Source organism: Dermacentor silvarum, chromosome 4, assembly GCF_013339745.2.
Source record: "Dermacentor silvarum isolate Dsil-2018 chromosome 4, BIME_Dsil_1.4, whole genome shotgun sequence".
NCBI lineage: Eukaryota > Metazoa > Arthropoda > Arachnida > Ixodida > Ixodidae > Dermacentor > Dermacentor silvarum.
The window spans coordinates 899,452-922,039 of NC_051157.2; the positions used below are offsets into that span (position 1 = coordinate 899,452).

The 22,588-nt window shown below is 46.3% G+C and overlaps 1 protein-coding gene across 2 annotated transcripts in view; it reads left to right on the plus strand.

Annotated features, from left to right (window-relative positions):
- LOC119449330 (UDP-GalNAc:beta-1,3-N-acetylgalactosaminyltransferase 2) overlaps positions 1 to 11,675 on the plus strand; it is a 43,620-nt gene extending 31,945 nt beyond the window's left edge. The window contains exons 3-4 of one of the 2 annotated variants that reach the window (XM_037712497.2): positions 9,108 to 9,365; positions 10,869 to 11,675. In XM_037712497.2, coding sequence (XP_037568425.1) covers positions 9,108 to 9,365; positions 10,869 to 11,160 — 550 coding nt within the window. In that variant the 3' untranslated portion in view covers positions 11,161 to 11,675. Of the gene's footprint in view, positions 1 to 9,107; positions 9,366 to 10,855 lie in introns of both variants that reach the window. The other variant, XM_049665175.1, reaches the window with a different exon arrangement.
- The last annotated feature ends 10,913 nt before the right edge of the window (positions 11,676 to 22,588 follow it).

Below are 22,588 nucleotides of genomic sequence, written 5' to 3' on the forward strand. Positions count from 1 at the left end.
CACATTATCCACATGACAACGAACTTTCTTGCTGCCCGCAGCAGGCTAGCATTCGCTTCGAGGAAGATTCTGTCAACCGCGACCCTCCCTGTGTGCTACAACTGCGGTTCCACTGGCCATATAGCTCGGTATTGTCGCCAAGGCCGTCAATCATGAAGGACACCACCGATGTTCTCGCCACCCGGAACCCGTACTTCATATGACTTGCGGACGACCGATTTGCTTCCAATGAACCGCTTCTCGCACGCGACCAGACGCAGCGATTCGTCAGCATCTGAGCGCAGTTTGACGCCACAAATTAACCGTCCCCGTTGCTCTCCGTCCCCTCGGCGCCGTTCTTCCTCACCACCACCGGGAAACTAGCATCCGCGGCCAATGGAGGCGAGGTCGCCGGACGGTCTTTGCAAGAAATACCTCTGCCTGTTGTGATGCACAAAAACAAAGTGAATGTGTTGATTGACGGAATACTGACCATGGCGTCAGTTGATACTGGGGCAACTGTGTCTGTGATGAGCCTCACTTTCAAAAACCGTCTAGACCACAAAGTTATGTTTTCTTGGAACGACGTTATTACCTTTCGTGGAGTAGGTGGCGAGTGGCTTCATCCCCTTGGTGTTTGTTCTGCGAGTGTTTTGTTGGCTGGGGGGGGGAAAGTGTTTGTGTCGGAATTCCTTGTTCTTTCTCGTTGTTCGCACGATGTTATTCTTGGTATCGATTTTCTTAAACAATGTGGTGCTTCCGTGGACTGCGGTTGTGGCGAGATATCGTTGAACAAGTTATTTATATCAACACATCCCGAACAAAGCTCGCGTGGTGAAGACAGGGACACAGACACACTCAATGCTCTTGACGAAGTGATTGTACCATTGTGGTGCCTGACGCCCGTTCGTGTTTTTGCAACTACTGTTGACGCTGATTGTGTTGATCTTGTAGCTAGGCCTCTCCGCATAAACTGTGCTTAAAAAAGTATACTTGTGCCGTGCTCTGTCGTGTGCATGACGAAAGGAGTCGCCACATTGTGGGCGCTGAACTGTTCATCCACGCCGGTTGCCCTCCCTCGCAGTATGAAAATCGCTGTCTTCGATGAAGCCGCATGTAGCTCAATAGCGGCACTAACTGCGGATGTCTCTACAGCTTGATCTTGCGATAATCGCCATTCTGAAGAGCTAATGCTTGGCATGATCAGTAAGGCTCTCTGTCCATCGGAACGGCAAGCACTGGTACAGGTCCTTGCCAGGCATGAGGCTGCATTCGACTTCACGCATGGAGATGCACCCCTTCATTTACCGTCGTCCCGCGCTCGTCACAGAATAGATACCGGCTCAGCCCACCCCATCTGCCAGAAGCCCTACCGAGTGTCATTCTCCTAGTGCAAAGTTATTGCAGAGCAAGTCAAGGAGATGATGAATGAAGGTGTCGTTCAAGAGTCCGTGGACAGCCCCAGTAATCCTGGTCAGAAAAAAAGATGGCTCCTGGAGAGTCTGTGTGGATTACAGACGTCTAAACGTAGTGACAAAGAAGGATGCTTATCCGCTACCGTGAAGCGATGACGTCATTGATTACTTACACGCTGCTTCGTACTTCTCAACACTTGATTTGCGATCGGGGTATTGGCAAATACCTATGGACCTTGCCGACAAGGAAAAGGCCGCTTTCGTGACTCCAGATGGCCTATACGAATTTAATGTTATGCCTTTTGGCCTTTGCAATGCTCCTGCCACCTTCGAAAGATTCATGGACACAGTACTACGTGGTCTAAAGTGGGAGATATGCATGTGTTACCTCGATGATGATGTAATCTTTGGCCGCACGTTTGAAGAACATAACGAACGCCTCAGCCTTGTTCTCGACTGCATCGAAAAAGCTGGATTTGTCCCTGAGAGTCTCCGCTTCGACGTTATACGTGCCATGCATGACGATGCGACATCCGGACATTTCGGCTTCGTACGAACGCTTTAGGCGTGCAGGAGCGCTTTTACTGGCCCAAGATGTACGAAACAACCAAGTGGTATGTCACTAGTTGTGAAACGTACCAACGTCACAAATGACCGACCACCGCAGCCCCGGGTCCCTTTCGGCCATTGACACCGCCTAAAACGCCATTCGAGCAAGTAGGCATTGACCTTTTGGGTCCATTCCCGTTATCCAGCAACAAGAACCATTGGATAATTGTGTGCGTAGACCATCTTACACGGTATGCAGAAACTGCAGCCATACCCTCTTCCACCGCTGCTTGCGTGGCGGTCTTCCTGCTGCATTCCGTGGTCCTTCGTCATGGCCCACCACGTGTCATCATCAGCTACCGTGATCGCCAGTTCACTGCTGATGCCATTGAAGAGTTACTTCGTTTGTGCACTTCACAGTTCCGTCATTCCATGCCGTATAATCCACAGACCAATGGCCTCGTTGAAAGGACGAACACAACGCTGACCAACATGCTTGCCATGTACGTCTCCTCCAATCATAAGAACTGGGACGACATGCTACCCTTCATCACTTAACGCATACAACACGGCGAAACACAAAACCACGAACTATAGCCAATTCTATCTCTTGTATGCAAGGTTACCACGAAGCCCTCTAGACACTTTCTTACCCTTCGTTCTGCACAATGACGATTCTGTATCGAAGACATTGTGTCTCGCCGAAGAAGCCTGTAGAATAGCTCGTCTTCGTACTCTGGCCTCTCAAAGTTGTGTGAAAGAGCGATACAACGACCGTCGAGTACAAGTATCGTTCGGAAAAGGTGACTTGGTCCTTCTTTGGACACCGCAACGCAAGCGTGGATTGTGCCAAAAGCTCTTGTCACAATATTCAGGCCCATTTTTAGTTGTGGACCGCCTGAGCGAACTCCCTTACGTGATAGCTCGCCTCCTGTGCAATGGTCAGCGATCAAGCAGAACTCAGCTGACTCACATTGCTCGCCTAAAGCCTTTCTACCCTGCTTGTCCATCCTGACTCCCCCCACGGGCTTCGTCTGCTTGCGGGGAAATGTAACGGATACAAAAGGCAGGTACAAAAAGAGAGAAGACGAGAACGAAGAGCTTGAGAGGCCAGACTGCGCTACAATCATGCTCTGATCATCGTCCATCTCCTGTAAATAAAACCATTTCTTCACATCTCTTCGTAACAATACATATATTTTATTGCGATAGCAATTATATGGACACTCCAAAGCAGATTTCTGCCGTCGGCGTCGCCGTCGCCGTGAGGTTCTGTATGACGTCAATGGAGATGAAATCGTCGCTGCGAGCCGCCGAACGCTGTATGTGCGAGTGAAAGGGCGCGAGGGACGCGCGCTTTCACGGGGAGTGAACGCACGGCGGAGAACAAACACGCGTTCTGCGCCGTGCTCCCTTAAGGGCTGCAGAAGTAGGCATCTCTGTCTGTTTCCTCCTTTACAATCACGATATATGTAGAGCAAACGCGTCCTCTTCCGACACGCGAAAGGCGGGGGGGGGGGGGGGGGGAGGCGACGTTTAGCGTCGGCACCAAGTGCCTATTTATATCAGAGGCTCCGGCAACAGTCACCAACGCCGCACGCATTTTGTGCGAACGCGGGCAAAACGCCGACGGCGTAGACAACAGTTCTGCGTGTTGCCGGTGCTGCTGCATGTCCAAGCTTATACAGCTGATTAAGCTACTATCATTACTCCGTATAGCTCTCTACAAATTTGCTATCGCAATTGATGCTTCGCCTTTAAGGTGAAACTGCGACAACTTTTTTTATTATGACAGCAGCGTATCAAGCAATACAGCTCAAGCACAAGCAGATAGGGGTGTGCAAATGGTAATTTTTAAAACCAAATCGAATATGAATTGAATAGTGCCAAAAGCAAATTGAATCAAATATCTAGTACTCCTTAAATAGCAGAGTAACCAGTTGGGCTTGTTGGTTTATTTTTATATAGTTTTTAAATGAAATTTAAAGTTTCCGACAGAAACCTATTTGGTTGGGATGAAACATTGTGAAGGGCAGGAAAAACCTGAGATACTATGCCGACCAAAGTATAGATTTAATAGAAAAGGACGTTACTGGTATTCGTACTGTACTCAAGTATCGCTGACAGCCAAAGGTATCGAGACATCTTTCTCGGATAAATCCCCTAACATGTGTTTGTGCACCTGAGCACTTTTTCTGCATGGTGCCAAAAATGCGCAGAATGTCTTCTGACTGGAACTACCGCGAATTGGGTTCAGGCTTATGACTCCCACACGGGGGCCTTGTTCACAGGTAAAGAAGTTCCAGGTAACGAGTTCCACATGTCAACAGAGTGAGCAAAAAAAAAAACTATTTCAAGACATTTGTGTGAAGCTATAAAACTGTTGTATTAAGGCCATGCTGGTGACGAGTAGATTTTTTTTATTTATTTATTTCAATACCCTAAAGGCCCTAGTGGGCATTACATAGGGGGGGATTTCAGGTGAGTACATAAATATAATGTATAAACAATATAAATAGAATACAACAATACTTAATACAAAACAGGAAAAAGAAAGAGCATGTTCATTTGAACCAAGGTGTCCAGAATAGCACAGAAAAAAAAATAATCTACAAAATACATTGATAACGAGTACACAGTGATTTGTTACATGGCCATTAAACCACTGATCATCAATACATTGGAAAGAAGACTGCATAAATATAGCGTGCAAATTCCGCATATGAAACAAAGACAGGCAGATACAGGTTAGGAATGTTTTCCATTTTGTAAGTAACCCAGCAGCGAAGAGTGAAACATTGAAGCATCTGATATCTCGGCTATTTTGGACGGCAGGGAGTTCCATTCGTTTATGCACAATACTAAGGGCGAATTTTGGTACTTCTTCGTGTGGGCGAAAATGGGTGATACTTTGTGCGCATGATCGAGACGGGTTGAAGTATGAGGGGCTGGAAAAATGTGCGATTGGGCGAACGTTGTGTTGCTGTGGTAAAGTGAGTAAAAAAACGATAGTCGAGCATGTCGCCTTCGCATGACAAGCATAGCTAGATCAAGTTCAGCTTTTAGTGATGAAACGCTTATGAAACGTGAGTAGGATGACGTGACAAACCGCGCGGCTTTGTTCTGTACCATTTCGAGCATGTTAGTCAGACCTGTCAGGTGAGGATGCCATATGATAGAAGCATATTCTAGAGAGGGCCGAATCAATGATTTGAAAGCGTGCAGTCTTGTATCTTTATTACTGAAATGCAAACGTCGTTTAAGTAGGCCGAGCTTCTTGAAAGCCTTATTGGTAACATGCTCGATGTGGGCAGCCCAGCTTAAATCGGAAGTAAGTATGACGCCCAGGTACTTAAACGACGTGACTTTTTCTATTACTATGTTATTTATTTTATAAGAGTTTGAACATGCAGAAGAAATGTTAGTAAATTTTAAGTGTTTGGTTTTTTCGACATTAATTTCCATTTGCCAATTACTGCACCATTCCTTTAACCTTGAGAGATCAGATTGTAGTTCTGCGACGTCGGCCATGCAAGTTATTTTCTTATAAATAACACAATCGTCTGCGAAAAGACGGATTGACGAACTTATGTTAGAGGCTATGTCATTTATGTATACTAAAAATAGGAGAGGACCCAACACTCCCTTGCGGTACCCCAGATGTTACTCGTGTCGGTTTAGATACGTAATCCCTAAGTTTAACTGACTGACACCGACTGTTTAGAAATTCCTGGATCCAAGCAGTCGTTCTCTCGTCGAGACCCAGACTACGTATTTTTAACATTAGTCGATTATGAGGAACACGGTCGAAAGCCTTTGAAAAGTCTATGAAAATGGCATCGATGTAGGCGGACATATGTAGGGCTGTGTGCAGGTCTGTCACAAGTTCGAATAGTTGTGTCTGGCATGATAATTTTTCGCGGAAACCATGCTGGGTGTTGAGAAGTAAATTGTTACGGCTCAGATGACCCATCACTTGTGAATATATGATGTGCTCAAGTACCTTACACGAAATGGACGTAAGTGAAATCGGCCTGTAGTTGTTAGGGTGATTTCTGCAGCCAGATTTGAATATAGGAACTACATATGCAGATTTCCAGTCGTCCGGTATACAGCCAGAATTAAGGGATTGCTGGAAGATTGATGCGAGCAGGTTAGCTGAATGGTGGCAGGTTAATTTAAGTAGTTTGGCGCTGATGCCATCTGGTCCGGGACTGGTTTTGTGAGGAAGCCGATTGATGGCGCTAGCAACGCCGTGTTCTGTAATTAGGATTGCTGGGAAAGGGTGCGAAAAGGTCAGCTGCGACAATGACAGCGAATCATTCAGTGGAAGTTCGTTAGTGAATACTTCAGTGAAGTGTTTATTAAATTTTTTGGCACACTGTTCAACCGCTAAAGTGCTGCCGTCTTCCCTCGTCAATACCGGTAATGAATGGATACTTTTAGGGTTCACGATATTCCAAAATTTTTTGGGGTCCGTTTTCATAAGGTTAGGGAGCGTATCATTAAAGTATTTGTCTTTAGCTTGGAGAATGACACTTTGTGTTAAAACAGCAATGTTTTCGTAGGCTGCCCAGTCTTGAGGACAGTTTGAGCGACTCGCTTTCCTGTAAATCCTTTTCTTCTTGTTAAGGGAACGTTTCACGTCTCGCGTGAACCATGGGTCATCTGTTCTAGAAGTTATAGTTACTTTAGGCACGCAAGCAGCTTCAATTTCTTTTAGTTTGTTCCGAAACAGGCACCAGTTTTGATGAGTTGTACGGTCGTCAAAGTACTCGTAAAAATCGGCTGCAGAATCCTGTAGCATACTGTTCAACTTCGTTATGTCGGCACGCGTGTAGTTCAGTAGTTGTTTTTTAGTTTTTGATTTGTTTGCAGGTGGAAGTGAAACCAAGCAATGGACAGCCCTATGATCGCTGATTTCCTCGAGTACGCGTGTGTTAGCAATTTCAGGACTGTTAGTTAGAACTAGATCTAAAACGCTATCTTTCCGCGTAGGTTCATGTACAAGTTGTGTTAAGTTTTGATAAAGAATCAACTGAAGAAAGCGAATACATTCAGGCCGATTATTATGATTATGGGTAGACAGAGTGGACCAGTCGATTTCTGGATAATTAAAATCACCGCCTAAGAAGAAAGGAGAATTCGGAAATTTGTGCATGACTTGGTCAATGGCATCGCTCAGAAGATCTGTGAACTCTGAATTGCTGTCGGGGGGTCGATAACACGCGCCAATGACACAAGCGATGTGACCAATATGACAAGAGGCCCAGACTATTTCGAGAGGAGAGTCTACTGGGATAAGAGAGGGGTGGTATAATTCGTTAATCGCAATAACTACACCGCCACCTCGGCAACCGATTCTGTCTTTGCGGAAGATAACGAATGAGGATGGTAACGAAAGCTCGCTGCTAGCGACGTCCTTCGAAAGCCACGTTTCGGTGCCGATAATTATATCTGCAGAACACGTGTGCACGATGGCTTTTAAAATGTCAGTCTTATGGTATATGCTACGAAAGTTAGCCAATAACATCGAAAATGAATCTATGGGTGAAGGAGCCTTATGCTGTGCCGCTGTACATCATTCGGCAGGTCGTTCAAGTCCTGAAGCTTGAGCCACCACGCCCCTGGCGGAGTCGAAATGGTAAACCTTGCCTTGTAGATGAAGTTTGTTAAAGCGCACAGAAAACCGTTCGTTGTCTATGCGATTGCTCTTGGCGAACTCCCGCAGCATTTTTCGTGCAAATTGAACACTTGGCGAAAAATCTTCTTCAAGCCAAACTTTTGGTGACTCCAGGTTTTTAAGCTTGTATGAGTTGCGCAGGGCATCTATTTTGGATTTATAGTTTAGAAACTTAACAATGATTGGACGCTGAAAACCGGGACGACGCTGGCCAAAGCGGTGTGCCCGTTCAATATCCCCAGCTGTGATTTTGAGGTGATTAGTGAACAGATTCTTGACGATTTGTTCTGTTTCAGTGTAACCTTCGTGATCGCCTTCAGGAAGGCCTTTGATGATAAGGTTGTTCCTCCTCATTCTATTGTTCATGTCGTCAACCACATCAACCAACTGTCCACTTGTCTTGCATAGATTCGATTTCACTTCATGAACTCTTTGCGAAAGTTCATCGCCATAACAGTGACAAGAAAGCAATTTAAGTTTGCAGAGTGGGAAGCACAGGTTGGTGAAAAGTCGTGGTCAAACCTATGGAAAATGAAATGAAACTTTTCCTTGTACGTCTTCTAACATATTCAAGGCCCTTCCTTATAAGGGTTCCAAGCCACGGAAGCATATTCTAGAATCAGTCAGACTGACAATTTATATAAGAACAGCTTAGTGTCTTTATGTGCACAAATGAATTGGCAAAGATAACCCAACCTTTTTAAAGCTTCATCACAAATAACTTGCCCTCCATGGAGTATGATAGGCAACCTTGGCCAGTTTAGCCAGCAATGCAAATTAACTATGCTGAGATCAGGTCTGGCCATAGATCTTTCCTTGTGTTTAACATCCCCCAATTGCCAACTTTTGAAACAAGTTTTTCTGATTGGATGCTGTTTGCTGTTGTACCCCATTTTACATTTATAGTTCAGATTGTGCCTAATCACATCTGAAAGTGAAATACAGTGCAGTTTCCATATAACAATAATAAGTGTACAATATTAACTAAATCTTTTGAAGTCGGTGTCTTGTTTGATTTTATCATAACAATATTATTTTCCATTAGGTTGGCACTCGGTAATAAATCAAATTAAATTTGGCCATGTTAAATCTATGGTTTTTTAAGGGGGCACTTTATGAAAAAATCATTAAGGGGCATGTCCTTTTGGTGTCGTCCCTTGCTTTTTTTGTCATTCTTGGCTCATTAGCATAATCTCGGAGGTAATAATACTGGTGCAGTAGTGTCATTGTAAACATTTGGTGATAGTTCTGCATGCCCCACCTGAGTCAAATAAAAGAAAGTTAGCTGCGTGTCATTTATAGTAGTCATCCATCCACCTTAGCGTAATAAATTTTTGCACTGACACTGTGGAGCAGTAAACTGCACATAACAATAATCATATCAGGCTTATGAAAATTTGGCTTTGCTTGGAAATAGGTCTTGAGATGACACTATGGACCTAGGTGTCCCAATAATTAAGTGCCATTTTCCTTGGTTGCAGGTATCGAGACATTGCCCTGGTGCCCATCACCGATGTGTACCGTAATCTTCCACATAAGCTGCTGCATTTCTTTGACTTCCTGCTCCAGCGTTCAATTGAATTTGACTTCCTTGTCAAGGCTGACGACGACTCTCTTGTCGACCTGGAAGGTATACGAAACAGTGTGCCACAGGGGAAGCACGAAAAAATTTGGTGGAGCACATTCAGGGAGAACTGGCCAGTCATTCGCTATGGAAAGTGGGGTGAAAGCACATACAGGTAAGCTTGGCTCTGCATGGCTGAAGCCTTAGGGCCTGGGTATATCCAAGAGTGTCATACTATATGGCCAAGCGATGCTGAACTTTGAAGCCATGCATTTTGCAAAAGCGCATGTTTTTTCTGCTTGTGCAGCACAGTACATATTAGATTTCCAGATAACCTGTGGGGGGAGTGCAGGTAGTGAAATTTCTTTGTGCTTGAACAAACGTACACCAAGTAGACTTTAAATATTGAATAAAGCAGAATAATAAATATGATCTGTTCTTATGGACAACTTCCTGTGGCAATGAAGAGAGGCAAAGTGCACACAAGTGAGAGTGCTCCTGAATGAAATCCCAGATTTTCATTCATGTTAGCCTGAGCTGGGGAAAGAAAACAAAACACCTTATCTACGACAGCAAAATACTCACCACTGAGTGTTGAATTTGACTTGTTTTACAGCGAAGCTGTATATGATCCTGCTATTCCTTCGTCTTCGTTGAAAGGAAACCATTCCACTAACTGAATCGAAAAGTGCCTATCTCCATTGCAATTACGCATGCAAGACACACCCCAGTTTTCGCTGCAATAAAGAAAAGCACAAAACAAGTGTCATGATAAGGCACGTTCGAACAATGCAAAGCAAGTAGCATTCGCTGCACGAGTATCCTGTTAAAGATTACGGTTGCATATGCTGCAGTTGCCAGGAAGCGGCAACTGTCGTATACAAAGCAGGGTCACTACACTTTCATATGCAAAAGAAGAGCCTGCCTAGCAACTGATTTAATTTGTGTTGTGATAGCACTATGGGAACGCCACACATAGTTACAAGTCTCGAAAATCAGCGTGAACACAATGGCAGGAACAGCAATGTCAATATACCCAATGGTGTCGTGCTTAGGCGAGGCAGGACGCAACGGTTCCTGCCCATAGCAAGCCACGCTAAGTTAGGAGGAGGGAACAGCGACATTCAAGGCTACGTCACATTGGTCTATCGGATCAGGTGATATCGCTGGCCAGCCACCTTCACAGCGTGGATATCTTCCACGCTTGGGCAAACACGAAATGTGGAAGGTGCACTGATTCAGTACCTGTTCCAAGAAACTAAAAGCAACACTGCCAGAATACTAGGCGCATGTCCCTTCATTTCCACAGAGCGAATGTAAATGGCCAAGCAGCCACACAAGAAATCATGCCCTGTTTTAAATGCCAGTGGTGGTGCTGTAAAACATCGTGTAATCTGTGCAGCAACGTTGATTGTACACTGTGCCCTTATTTTAAGTTGAAGAACCACATCTTTGCATTGTCATTTCTATGACTTACAACATGGCCTACGTAAGCAGCTCTATTCAACGGTTCAAATAACATGTATAAATTAAACTTGAGGTTAGAAAGCTGCATTATTCGGCCAGTTAGTGTATTTGATTCTTGCATCTGAGTAACGTTTTAGTTGGTGCTTTTTCTTTTTTTGTGTGGTGAATGGTGTAGTCCACAAGGTTAAGGCAAACAAGTTGTCCCTTGCAGTGCGCCAGTGTACCCTGCCTTCGCATGTGGTGCTGCATATGCTCTGTCAAGAGATGTAGTCCTCTGGCTCGCCAGGAATAAGGACTACTTGCACAGCTACCAGGGTGAAGACGTTTCCATGGGCATCTGGTTGGCTGCGCTCTCACCAAAGCGCATTCATGAACCCCGCAATTGGTCGTGCAGCTACGGCTGCCCTGATGGCGTCAATCGTCCGTACAACAGGGCTGAGCTTTCACCCAGTGAAGTGAAGACAGTGTGGGCGACTTTCAAGAAGCACAAGAAGCTGTGCTGAGTCTGGTATGGACCAACAAGTGTCAGAAAAAAAAAAAGAAAAATTTCAATGTAATGAGCGTAATTTCTGACCTTCCATAATTAATGCCGCTTGCAGTTCATACTTCAGCTTGCTTAGCCATTTTTGTAGCCACAAGATTGACCTGGCATTGAGAGTATCATTTCAAGTGCATTGATACTGAACTACTCCTAAATGCACACTTCCCAACTCTTCAGAATTTTTAGTCAAGTTTATGAATTGGGACTCGGTTTACAATTTTAAAATGTTACATTACGTTTTACAGAAAATGCTGTTTGCCAGTCAAAAACCGCAATGTCTTTTGATGGTGAAAAGATGCAAACAGGGTACTTGCTTCTATCAAGTTTATGTGGACAAGTTCCTGAAGCAGACAAAAATTGCAACAACATAGTCACTGTGATGCTAATAACAATGTTTTGCTTGTCAGAATTTGGCAGTGCTAAGTTTTTTGCTGCTTTTCTGCTGCATATAAACAATAAATTCTTGTCAATATATTACGTATGTGTCCCTGAATAAGCATGCGTTCAGAGCAAGCTCTAAAAAATATGCGTGCTATTCCCCCTCTCGTGCTTTTTTAGTGTGGTGTCTACAGAATTTTAACATTTGTAGGTTTGCAGGTATGTAATTGAGATTGGCATAGCCTCGGTTGCTAATGAAAAATATCCATGTTTTTATATGCAGTCAGCTTGGACAGGTTTGTATGTATCCTTGTAATGCATACAATTAGCATTCAAAAAAAATTTTTAACAAGATACTACAATAAGTACGCCATATTTCAGGACTCCAGGGTAATATCCAGTGTTGCTAAACAGGGCACGGTCATCTGTAAACTGCAGGTTGGTGAGATATCTCTCGTTAACCCTTAAACCTATTCCTTTGTAATAGTAGACTTCCGTTAATTCGACCCTAACAGGACTGCTGAAATTGGTCGAATTAAACAAGAGGCAAAAAAATTCTCCAGCGACTGCTTACATGTGGTGTGGGGTCTCACACGTGCTCTTGGCACAAAGGAACGACAACACAGTAGTGCAAGCAATCAAAAGGGCATTTATTGCACCTTTCATATACTAATGCATGCTAGCCGAATTACTACCCATAGAACATTCACATGGGTGCGCGACAAATCAAGGAAGTCCGACTCACCGCGACCGGATAGCGAGCGAATGTGTTCGCCCCATGCTATGACACCATTGCCTAGTCGTTCACATGTACGGTCTTGCGAACGGTGGCGAGATTGAACGATCTGTGTTCGTCCATACCGGTGTCCTGCTCCTAAGCCTTCTCGGGACGGTTCCGCGAAGCGGGCGGGCGCATGCGCGAACGGCCCGTGCATGCTGCTTGCCGACCCCCCAAGCCAAGAGGAACAGCCTTCTCCCTTTTGTGCTTGCATAACCCCCGCCGTAGGGTGACGTTAGCAGCACAACCCTCGCGCTGCTAAAAAAAGGATAGAAAGGATAGAAAAGCAGCGAAGAAATTTTGGAAACATCTCAACTCCTTGAGTAATAAGACTAGCCTAGAGCAGAGGTTTATAGTTACAGCTCAAGGTGTTCGGCTAGAGGGAGATGAGGCAACGAAACATATAAGAACAATGATGACAGAAAAATTTAAAGAACGAAACATAGCATGCGCTCAATCAGGTGAGAATAGACTAGTTAGTGCAGTGGCTCCACTGGCACAAAACGAGTGGGAAAGGGCAGAGAAGAGGGTTTCTAGTAGCACGTCGACAGGTCCTGATGGCATCCCAATTAGGTTGATAAAGACCTTGGTCCCAAAATCTAAGAAAGCATTAAGAGAGGCAGTGAACAAAATTATAATGGACGGTAAAGCCCCCGACGGGTGGAGACTGAGCAGGATGAGCATGATATATAAGGGGAAGGGGGACAAAGCCGACATAAACAACTACCGTCCCATAACAGTGACGTCAGTGGTTTATAGGGTGGTGATGCAGATTATAAAGGACAGACTGCAGGCATGGATGGAGGGCGAGGAGGTGCTGGGGAAACTACAAAATGGGTTCCGGAAACAAAGAAGGTTAGAAGATAATCTGTTCTCATTGACGCAGTGTATTGAAATAGCAGAAAAGGAACACAGGCCCCTATGGCTCGCATTTCTGGATATCAAAGGAGCCTATGACAGTGTAATCCAAAAGGATTTGTGGGACATACTGGGCACTCTAGATGTGGAAGATGGAATAAGTAATCTTTTAAAAGATATCTATAAAAGTAACAAGGTGCTTATAAAATGGGAAAACAAGGTAACTGAGCCTATAGAGATACAGCAGGGGCTTAGGCAGGGGTGCCCTCTGTCACCTCTGTTGTTCACGCTGTATTTACAAGGATTAGAGAAAAAATTAGAGAGGAGCGGACTTGGCTTCAACCTTTCCTTTTTCAAGCAAGGAGAGTGGATTAAACAGTCATTACCAGGACTGATGTACGCGGATGACATTGTAATTATGGCTGACAGCAAGGAAGACTTGCAGAGATTAATGGACATCTGTGGTAAAGAGGGAGATAGCTTAGGTTTGAAGTTTAGTAAAGAAAAATCGGCAGTCATGATTTTTAATGATAATCAGGGCTGCGAGCATAGGATACAGGAGGTTACGCTGGAGGTGGTGGAGTGCAAAGCAACGGGTCTGATTTTTTCAAAGCATTGGGGTTTAGAGACAGTGAAGGCAAAATAGACTTTAAGCGGGTAGAAATAACCAAACGGAGGTTATCTGATTGGTGGCTAAAATCAAAGCAGGGGTGAAATTTCACCCACCACAAAGTACAAAATATGTTAATAGTCACGGCTAGGTGGCGTATGCCACCGCCCGAGTTAAAGGGTTCAGCCTCATCCATCCATCGCGCCCTCTCTCTCAACATCCACGCCTACCGCCACCGGCGCGTAGCCACGCGGTGAACCCGGATTAAAGGAGACGCGAGCTATGCGGGGAAAACTACATCAGGGGACGCGTGAGAGTCGCGCATCCCCACCGTGGGAATGCGAAAGCATTATAGTCCCGTTGGTGAAATGTCTTTTGCCGTTTGTTCCTTGTCCACACAAGCTTTCGCCTGCATTCTAACTGCGCCTCGGTAGGGCCAAATCAAAATGTACCGAGCGTCTCAACCCGCTCGCTTGCCCGCGTGAAGGTCATAACTCGAAGGACCGCTCAGTGGCATTCAATTGGACATTGATGCTTTTTATTTTATACTCATGAAGTGGTTCCACCTCCTCCCCATTGGCTGCGCCGTCACGTGCCCAGTGACATGCGCACTGGGCCACAGTCAGCCAGATGGCTGCGACGTGACGTGTGCAATGGCGCATGCACTAGGCACACTTTTTGTCAACCATGGCATCTTGCACCCCGGAGTGGGCGCCCAGGTTTGATTCCCACCCAGACCAAAATTTACCAAATTTTATATTCAAGGGCATTAATTTACTTTGTTTACAGGAACCTCCCTGGGAAATATGACGTTAACCCAAGCATTTTCTGACGTATTTTAAGGCAAACGCCTTAGCAGGCTCTTGGGTCGAAAAATCCAACGTCCGGCGTTATGGCATTAGCAAAGGTTGTGGGTTCAAGTGCCTTAATTCATTTATTTATCTATTAGTATTACCCTCAGGGCCAGAGGTAAGTGGAACATACGAGAAAAAAGACACGATACAGGCATTGTTCTGTTAATACAGCTAAACCTGGATACAGTTAAACCTGCTTATAACGAACCTCCATATAACGAATTTCTGGATATAACGAAGTTTTTGTATTCCCCGCCGTGACTCCATAGAAGCACATGTATTTTAAACCTCTACGTAACGAAGTGGCAGCGGGAGACCCCCTCGATATATCGAATTTTCCCCGCCGACAACCTAGAGATTTTGCCACAAATTTTGTCATTTTTGCGCGAGCAGCAACCGGAAGCACCTTCTCCGCCGTGACGGAATGCGAAGCGGCGGCATCGCGCTTGGCGCGCTCGAATTCACGGCGCGAGCGAGAGCCCACGTGTGCGTGCGTGCGAACGTGCGCGAGCCGGGCCTGCATCCCTCGACACGGCGATCTTGCCGCTGCGGGCGTGACCTTTCCCCTTCCTTTCATTCAAACCTGACCCCGCCGCTTGCTGCAGCTGGCCCAGCCCGCCAAGCCGGCACTCTCCTTTTCCTGTTGATGTTGCCAAAGAAAAAAAAAAAACTTTTTTTTTTTTTTCAACGCGCTGGATGCGTCTCTCTCTGGTTACTGCGCAAGTCTCTGCGCTTCACTTCACTAACTTGACACTAAGTGACACTATACGACGCTGCGACGTCATCGTGTCGTTCGCCCTACGTTTCCGACGCCTCGCGCTTTTGCGAAACGACACGTGTCCACGCATCCAGTACCTGGTGTGACATTCCTAAGATGAGTGCTTCGACGAAGAAACGCGAGATATTCACCTTGTCTGCAGTTCGCCTTGAAGATAAGCCCGCGCGGGCGTGCACTTTTTCCACATCGCAGATCGCTTTCAAGATACGGCGGCCGCCGCCGAAGTAAACGCCTCCCTTTCTCGCCTCCCCCGCCGTGCCTAGCGCGGAAGCGCTTCCGCCCCCCTTCTCTCTCGCGCGCGCGAGATTGAGTCGGCTCAATCCTTGGAATGTCACACCAGGTACTGGATGCGTGGACGCGTGTCGCTTCGCACAAGCGCGAGGCATCGGAAACGAAGAGCGAGCGTCACGATGGCGTCAGTGGCGTAGCCAGAAATTTTGTTCGGGGGGGGCTCAGGTTGCAGCGCGGCCTCCTCCTTATAGAATTTGTCGAGGGATCAAATGCATGAATAACTGCATTGCCAATTTCATTGTATATTAGATGCTGCAAACGAATTATTGAACGCTATGCACTGTCCATTAAAATATGTATGTTTTCATAACAAAATATATTCGTATGCCCCAAAAATTGTGGCAGAAATAACTGATATTAATGCTTCCGTGTTTTTTTTTGTGTAATTAATAAGCAAAGAAAGCATCACATGAACTTTAGAACTATTGACCCTTTTCGCGGAGCAGTTTGTTTTAGAGAAACGAAATGGCGCTCACGGCGGCGCGCCATACCTCTCCCGAGCGACCGCGCACGAATACGAAACCATTACCGATTCTACCTTGCTTCTCCGCGATCAGCTGTCGGAAATGCAACTGAGTTTTCGCTAACACACTGTGCTCCAATCATGCTAGATTGAATAATGTGGATTGAAGACGTGTGCAGTAGTTGGCTGCAAAAATAGTGACTGGCATGTTAAGGAATAGAATGAATCTGTGTGGCGAAGTTCGCGGACCGCTGCTGCAACTGTCCGAACGTGTTACCGGCACTTCGTGATGTACGGCTTTCCTCGAGGATACAGAAATTTGCTCATCCGCCAGGCTTGTATCGCTAACCTTCAAAGAAAGGGCTTCATCCCCAGAACGTCGGCAACAGTGAGTACCACTCGTTAAACAATGACAAAGGGAGTAGCGCCGCTTCCTGTGTCATAGTAAGTTTCGCGCACGTTATCTATACACATCTGTCCAAATGGCAGGAAAACTTATGCCCACTCTATCGCCGACGTATCAAGAATAAGTGAATGGACGCACACTTGAATATATGCGCACTGTATACACGCAATAAATGACGGACTACACCTATGGCGCACCAATGGTCGAAGCTGAATGTTTCGTGACGGTACACAAGAGTAAGCAAGTTACTAGCTGTAATATATATTTGCTACAAGGTATTACAATGTACAAAACAGCTACGTTTCAAGCCTTGTGCGCAGCAAGAACAAATCTATCGGATTCGGAACTGAGCACACCCGCCAGTGATTAGGCAGAAAATAATCAGATAGTGGCCGCACCGAGGAACTTCACTGAGTCAGAAACTGACAAGCCACTGCTTCAAAATATTTGCCGAATAAAGAACAAAGAGCAAAATACACTAATCCTGACTGAATTCATAATCGCAAATCTTGGAATGCATATTTAGCCCCGCTTTTAGAAGAAGCACCATATAAACTGCCTGCGCCGTTTGGACATAGCTCAATCAGCTCCGAAAGCGCTTTTGCATGTTCTCTCAAGCTGTGATCAAAGCTTCGTGTCATCCACCTAGTCACGCGTCTACGATATCTCCGAAAACAGAGGTTTTCTAAGCCGCGGCGGCGTCATACACTTCCATTGTAAACAAGGAGGCAACGCAGGCAGTTGAGGCAAGCAATGGACGCGTCACCACGTGATCAAATATGGCAGCGCCCACGGGATCGCCGCGAAAAGGGTCAATATCAGTTCGAAACCAGAAAAGCAGTGCATGCTGCTTATATGAAAAACGTAAAGGCCATGAAATTAATAAGTTGAGGACAAATATTTTGATGAATCTTTGTCATTCAAGAACCTTGTTTACATTTTTCTACATATGCAACGGCCAGGAAGAAACCTCAATGACACTATCCCTCGTTGCAATCGATTGCGCAAGAGCAGCTGTAAGTCGTCATGTATTGTAATTACACCGAGATAATGCTCGCAGCAGTGAGTACAAATAAAAAGTGGGAGTTCTGCAAAGTATATATTAGAAATGCGAAGATAGAATGGAATATACAAATGCGAAGATACAACTCGCTAAAGGGCAAAAAAAGAGTCGCTGGAAACAAAGTTCACTGCTTGTATACACAAAACCTCGCAACAAGATATTTAAAAATACGTATCAGTCTCCAATAAATCTACGTATTTAAGCAAACTTCAGTGTATATAATGCGTCAAATACGACAAATAAACATGTTGCTCAGTCACAGATAGTAAACTTTGAGCACAAAAAGACAGATGATCCTGGCAAGAAATCGTGATATGTACTTGGGCCATGCAGCGGTCGCGACAGTGCCATGTGGATAGAATTATAGAGGAATAATGCATAAATCAGTACGAAAATGTGTAATTTACCTGCCTGCACAACGCCAACAATTATTCTGCACCCAAAATTAAAGGAGGGTATTATTCCTTCGTTTCAAAAAAAGAAATAAAGTCAGGTAGCTGAAAAGGAAAGAAAAGGACATATGAAGGCCACAGATGATGCGGTAAGTTGAACTACCCAATATCCGAGTGTTTTTGGAAAACGCCGCGTGGGCCGGGCTTTCAATGAGCAAGGTCGGTCAAAATTGGTTATTGGTATCCTCGTAATTTTTGTATTCACGTGATAATTGTGATCATGATGCTAACTGCTAGAATAAACGGCGAAAATTTATGCGGTTTTAAAAGCTAATGAGCGGTCATACGTTTTCATAATTAAGCACTTATGGACCTGAAGAAACAACGCTTTTTACTTGCATTGATTTTTGCTGCTTCGCTATCTAAAGGACAAACTTCTCTCGGCGGGAAAGTTGAGCGAAGCGGTCACGTTGATGCTGACGTCTCTGTGGGTGTATAGAAGCGCCACTCTAACCATGCGTTCCACAGACATTGTAGAGCGCAAGTAGTTTTTTAGTAAACTCTTGTTAAAAAATATTCTCTCTGCGCTGGCAGTGGTCACTGGAAGGGTGACTAGAAGCTGCAGCAGTATTTACACATTTACATAGAACCTGCTGTCGCAGTGAGAGATGGGCATCTATTCTGGTGCTAAAACCTAAAACACTCCCTTGATGCCGTTGGCATACTTGTTTAGGTACCTTGCAGAAACAGTAGGCTGTTCGATTCCGGCGATGTCCGTCGTTTCGTCAGGAAGTATGGAGAAGCAGCCTGCTTTTGCAACTACACTTTCTTTGATAATTTCACCACAAATTTCTATAATTTGGTTTTGTGCATCTGAGCTTAAATACGAGGCATTACTGGGGCAACTTTCCAAATGGTTCTTCAGATATGTATCTCCACAATCAGCTCGCATGCGAAGAAGCACTCTGAAAATGCCTGTATTTTCAGCAGGGGCATTGCTTAAATCCATAGGGCCCCTGTCCCTGCGGCCACGGAGAGCCAGACCTTGTCGCCCGAAAAAAAAAAAAAAAAAAGTAGTTTTATCGGGTGCATAAACTTGGACACAGCGGCTTACTAACTGAATTAACAATCGTGGTGTCAGCGCGCACAAGTAAACATGAATAGATCACACTGAATGACCGCAGCCAACGACTGTCAAAACGCTGGCAGCAAGCGCAAGTTCGCGCGGTCTATCGCTTCAACGGAAACTGAGCGGCAAATGCACAGCCCATACAAAGGTCAGAGCCGTGTGGAGATAAGAGACGGTGCGGGCGACCGCTGGGCAGAGAAGTTGTTGGCAGAGGAGAAGCTGCCCCCCCCCCCCCCCCCCCCTCTTCCCGTTTCTTGCTTTCGCGTGGGAGATTGAGTGGTAAGATACGCCTTTGGCGCTAGGGTGCCTTGATGCCCGCGCGCGCCGCTGAGGGTGAGGACACGCGCGTCGTCTGCTACGGCGGCCGCCATTACGCCGCCCGCCGCAGCTGGGTAGCATGCGAAACGCGGTACCGCTTGCGGTGCACGGATACGTTCGGAAACAAGTTCACGTTAGCGAGCTTTTCTTTTATTGTTTTTTTTTAAGCTTGGACAGCGCTTAGTGCTGTTGTTCCCTAAATGCTTATTAAGAGAACGATGTACTTCATGTAAGCTGATGGCCTGTGCATGTGTTATGCGCTAGAGGTTGACGTAGACTTCGTTATGTTAAAAACGAATCGTCTTGCTTAGGCCGGAAACAACGGTTTCGATAAGTGTAAACCCTTACTTATTTTCCTCGTAAACTCTGCATTCCAAATAGACAAACAATCGTTTAAAGTACTCATATACGTGTCAGCAGCAGCAGTATATGTATCTCAAGACACAAATTTTAGCGTTGCGAAGCTACCTGGGCGCGATTATGGTGGCTTATTTTGCTAAGTTTACAAACAATTTATTCATTTCTTATATATGGCATCATACGTATTGTACACAGGATAAAGTACCGAGGGGCAGTATGGTGCAAATAGCCTGGTAAGATGAAATGACAGCTTCTTTATCATTATTATGCTTGCTCAAAGGATTGAAATACTGAATATATACATATATATAAACACCTGCCGTTCCCCTATTCATATCTGACTTTCGGTACCACCTCTCCCGCCTCACCATTTAAAGCATGCGCTGTGCTGGCTTACCTGACACATACATGTTAGCGCTCTACCTTTATGAAGCGACACCCAGCAATTCCAGTGTACAGGTCATTTATTTCTGTGCATAAATGCTCCGCTGACAGAAGTCATTTCTCAAATAAAAGGCTCCATGGCAGAATTTGCTAATGACTGCCACTGGTCGCTTCACAGTGATCGTGAATGAGTAAAAAAAAAAAAAAAACTGCGTAATGATTTAAGACCGGACGAGAAGGCAACCTTAAAACACAGTAGTGAAATAAATAAAACTTTAACAACTGCACCCGTACTTACATCGGCATCAGACCAGCACAGAAGGCATACTTAAAAAACATGGAAATGAATATACAAAACAAGAAGGATATCATGTGCAGACATGCATAATATGTTCCATGATACAGTTGTCATTACAAAAAATAGCGAAAGCAAAAATCAAAGGCAGATACAGGACCGACCAAGTGCAGTAAGGAATGTTTACCAAGCAAAATGCAGGATTAAAAAGCATGCACACCTGAACCAAAATCTTTTAAGCAGACACCGGGGGATCTCAGTGTGTCCATTTCTTACGAAAGGTTGACAGCGGCACAAGTTTTGCTTGCATGCCCATTCGAACTACGGGCTGGAAACTGCCAGAGGTGGATGCGCAGCCTTATTCTTGCGTACATTCTGTATATACCCTCCTTGTGCTCCATGCATACACACATGCTGCAGCGGTGTACCTTGCTTAGGTAGGCTGTAAGTGAACGAAGCGGCGACTTCATTGTTATTATTTTATCCGTTATTTTATTGGGTCCCTAGGAAAGCGGTACAGCTTCCAGCCGTTCCTAGAATGGTTGGTGCACTGCGGCACGCAACACCCGGGCATGGTGACGGAAGCGAGCGCGTACAACTGGAGGTAAACGAGCACCGGTCTAACAACAAAGCGCACGCCACGCACAAGTGACCGGTCGGGGGCGTCAAAATGGCGGCCACGCTGCCGCCAAGGTCGAGGAAGCGGCACCTGCCCCTTCAAAAGCTGACACCACTCTAAGCGGGGGCGCTAGCATCGAGGCACTCTATTTGGCGCCGGAGCACAGCGCCGCCCCGCCTCCCTCCCTCCCATACCCCAACGGCCTTTCTCGGGACGGTCGCGTTTGCTTTCCGCCGTGCGTTCGCCCTCCGTGATAGCGCGCGTCCCCCGCGCTCTTTCGCTCGCGCATACGGCGCGCGGCGACGATTTTATCGCCCTTGGAATCTATACGGAACCTCACGGCGACGGCGACGGCAGAAATCCGGTTGAAGTGTCCATATAATTTCTATCGTAATAAAACGTGCGAGGGGAGCCGACGACCGCGTCTAAATCTCGCGCGCGCAAGAAAGAAAAGCAGGGAGGAAGCGCGCCTTCTTCCGTTGCGCTCAAAGCACCAGCGAGGGAGCGAGGGGGGAGGGATAGCGGGCGGCGTTGTACTGTACTCTGGCATCAACTGCGTACTGCGCGGCGGCGCGCGGGCAGTATCTTGAAAGCTATCTGCGTTGGGGCAGAACCTAGGCAGTGTAGGCGCGTCGGCGGCTCGTATCTTTGTGTGTGCTGTGTGTTCTCGGCGCTCAGTTTGCGTTGAAGCGATAGACAACAGCACGAAGGTCACTTAGCTCGCTTCTGCAGCGGCGCTTCCACACGCCGCCAGCGTTTGACAGCGCGTGTCCGCGCTCATCGAGTGTGATGTGTCACAGCGTCTTCCAGCGCGTCGGCGACATCAACTGGAAAAGGAAAGGGCCGGCTTGGCGGGCTAGGCCAGCTGCAGCAAGCGGCAGGGGTTTGAATGAAGGGAGGGGTACGGTCACGCCCGCGGCGGGAAGTTCGCCGGGTCGATGGATGCAGGCCTGCCTCGCACACGCTCGCACGCACGCACACGTGCGCTCGCTTCGCATTCCGTCAAATTTCTGGCTACGCCACTGACGCCATCGTGACGCTCGCTCTTCGTTTCCGATGCCTCGCGCTTGTGCGAAGCGACACGCGTTCACGCATCCAGTACCTGGTGTGACATTCCAAGGATATTGAGCCGACTCAATCTCGCGCGCGCGAGGGAGAAGGGGGGCGGAAGCGCTTCCGCGCTAGGCACGGCGGGGGAGGCGAGAAAGGGAGGCGTTTACTTCGGCGGCGGCCGCCGTATCTTGAAAGCGATCTGCGATGTGGAAAAAGTGCACGCCCGCGCGGGCTTATCTTCAAGGCGAACTGCAGACAAGGTGAATATCTCGCGTTTCTTCGTCGAAGCACTCATCTTAGGAATGTCACACCAGGTACTGGATGCGTGGACACGTGTCGTTTCGCAAAAGCGCGAGGCGTC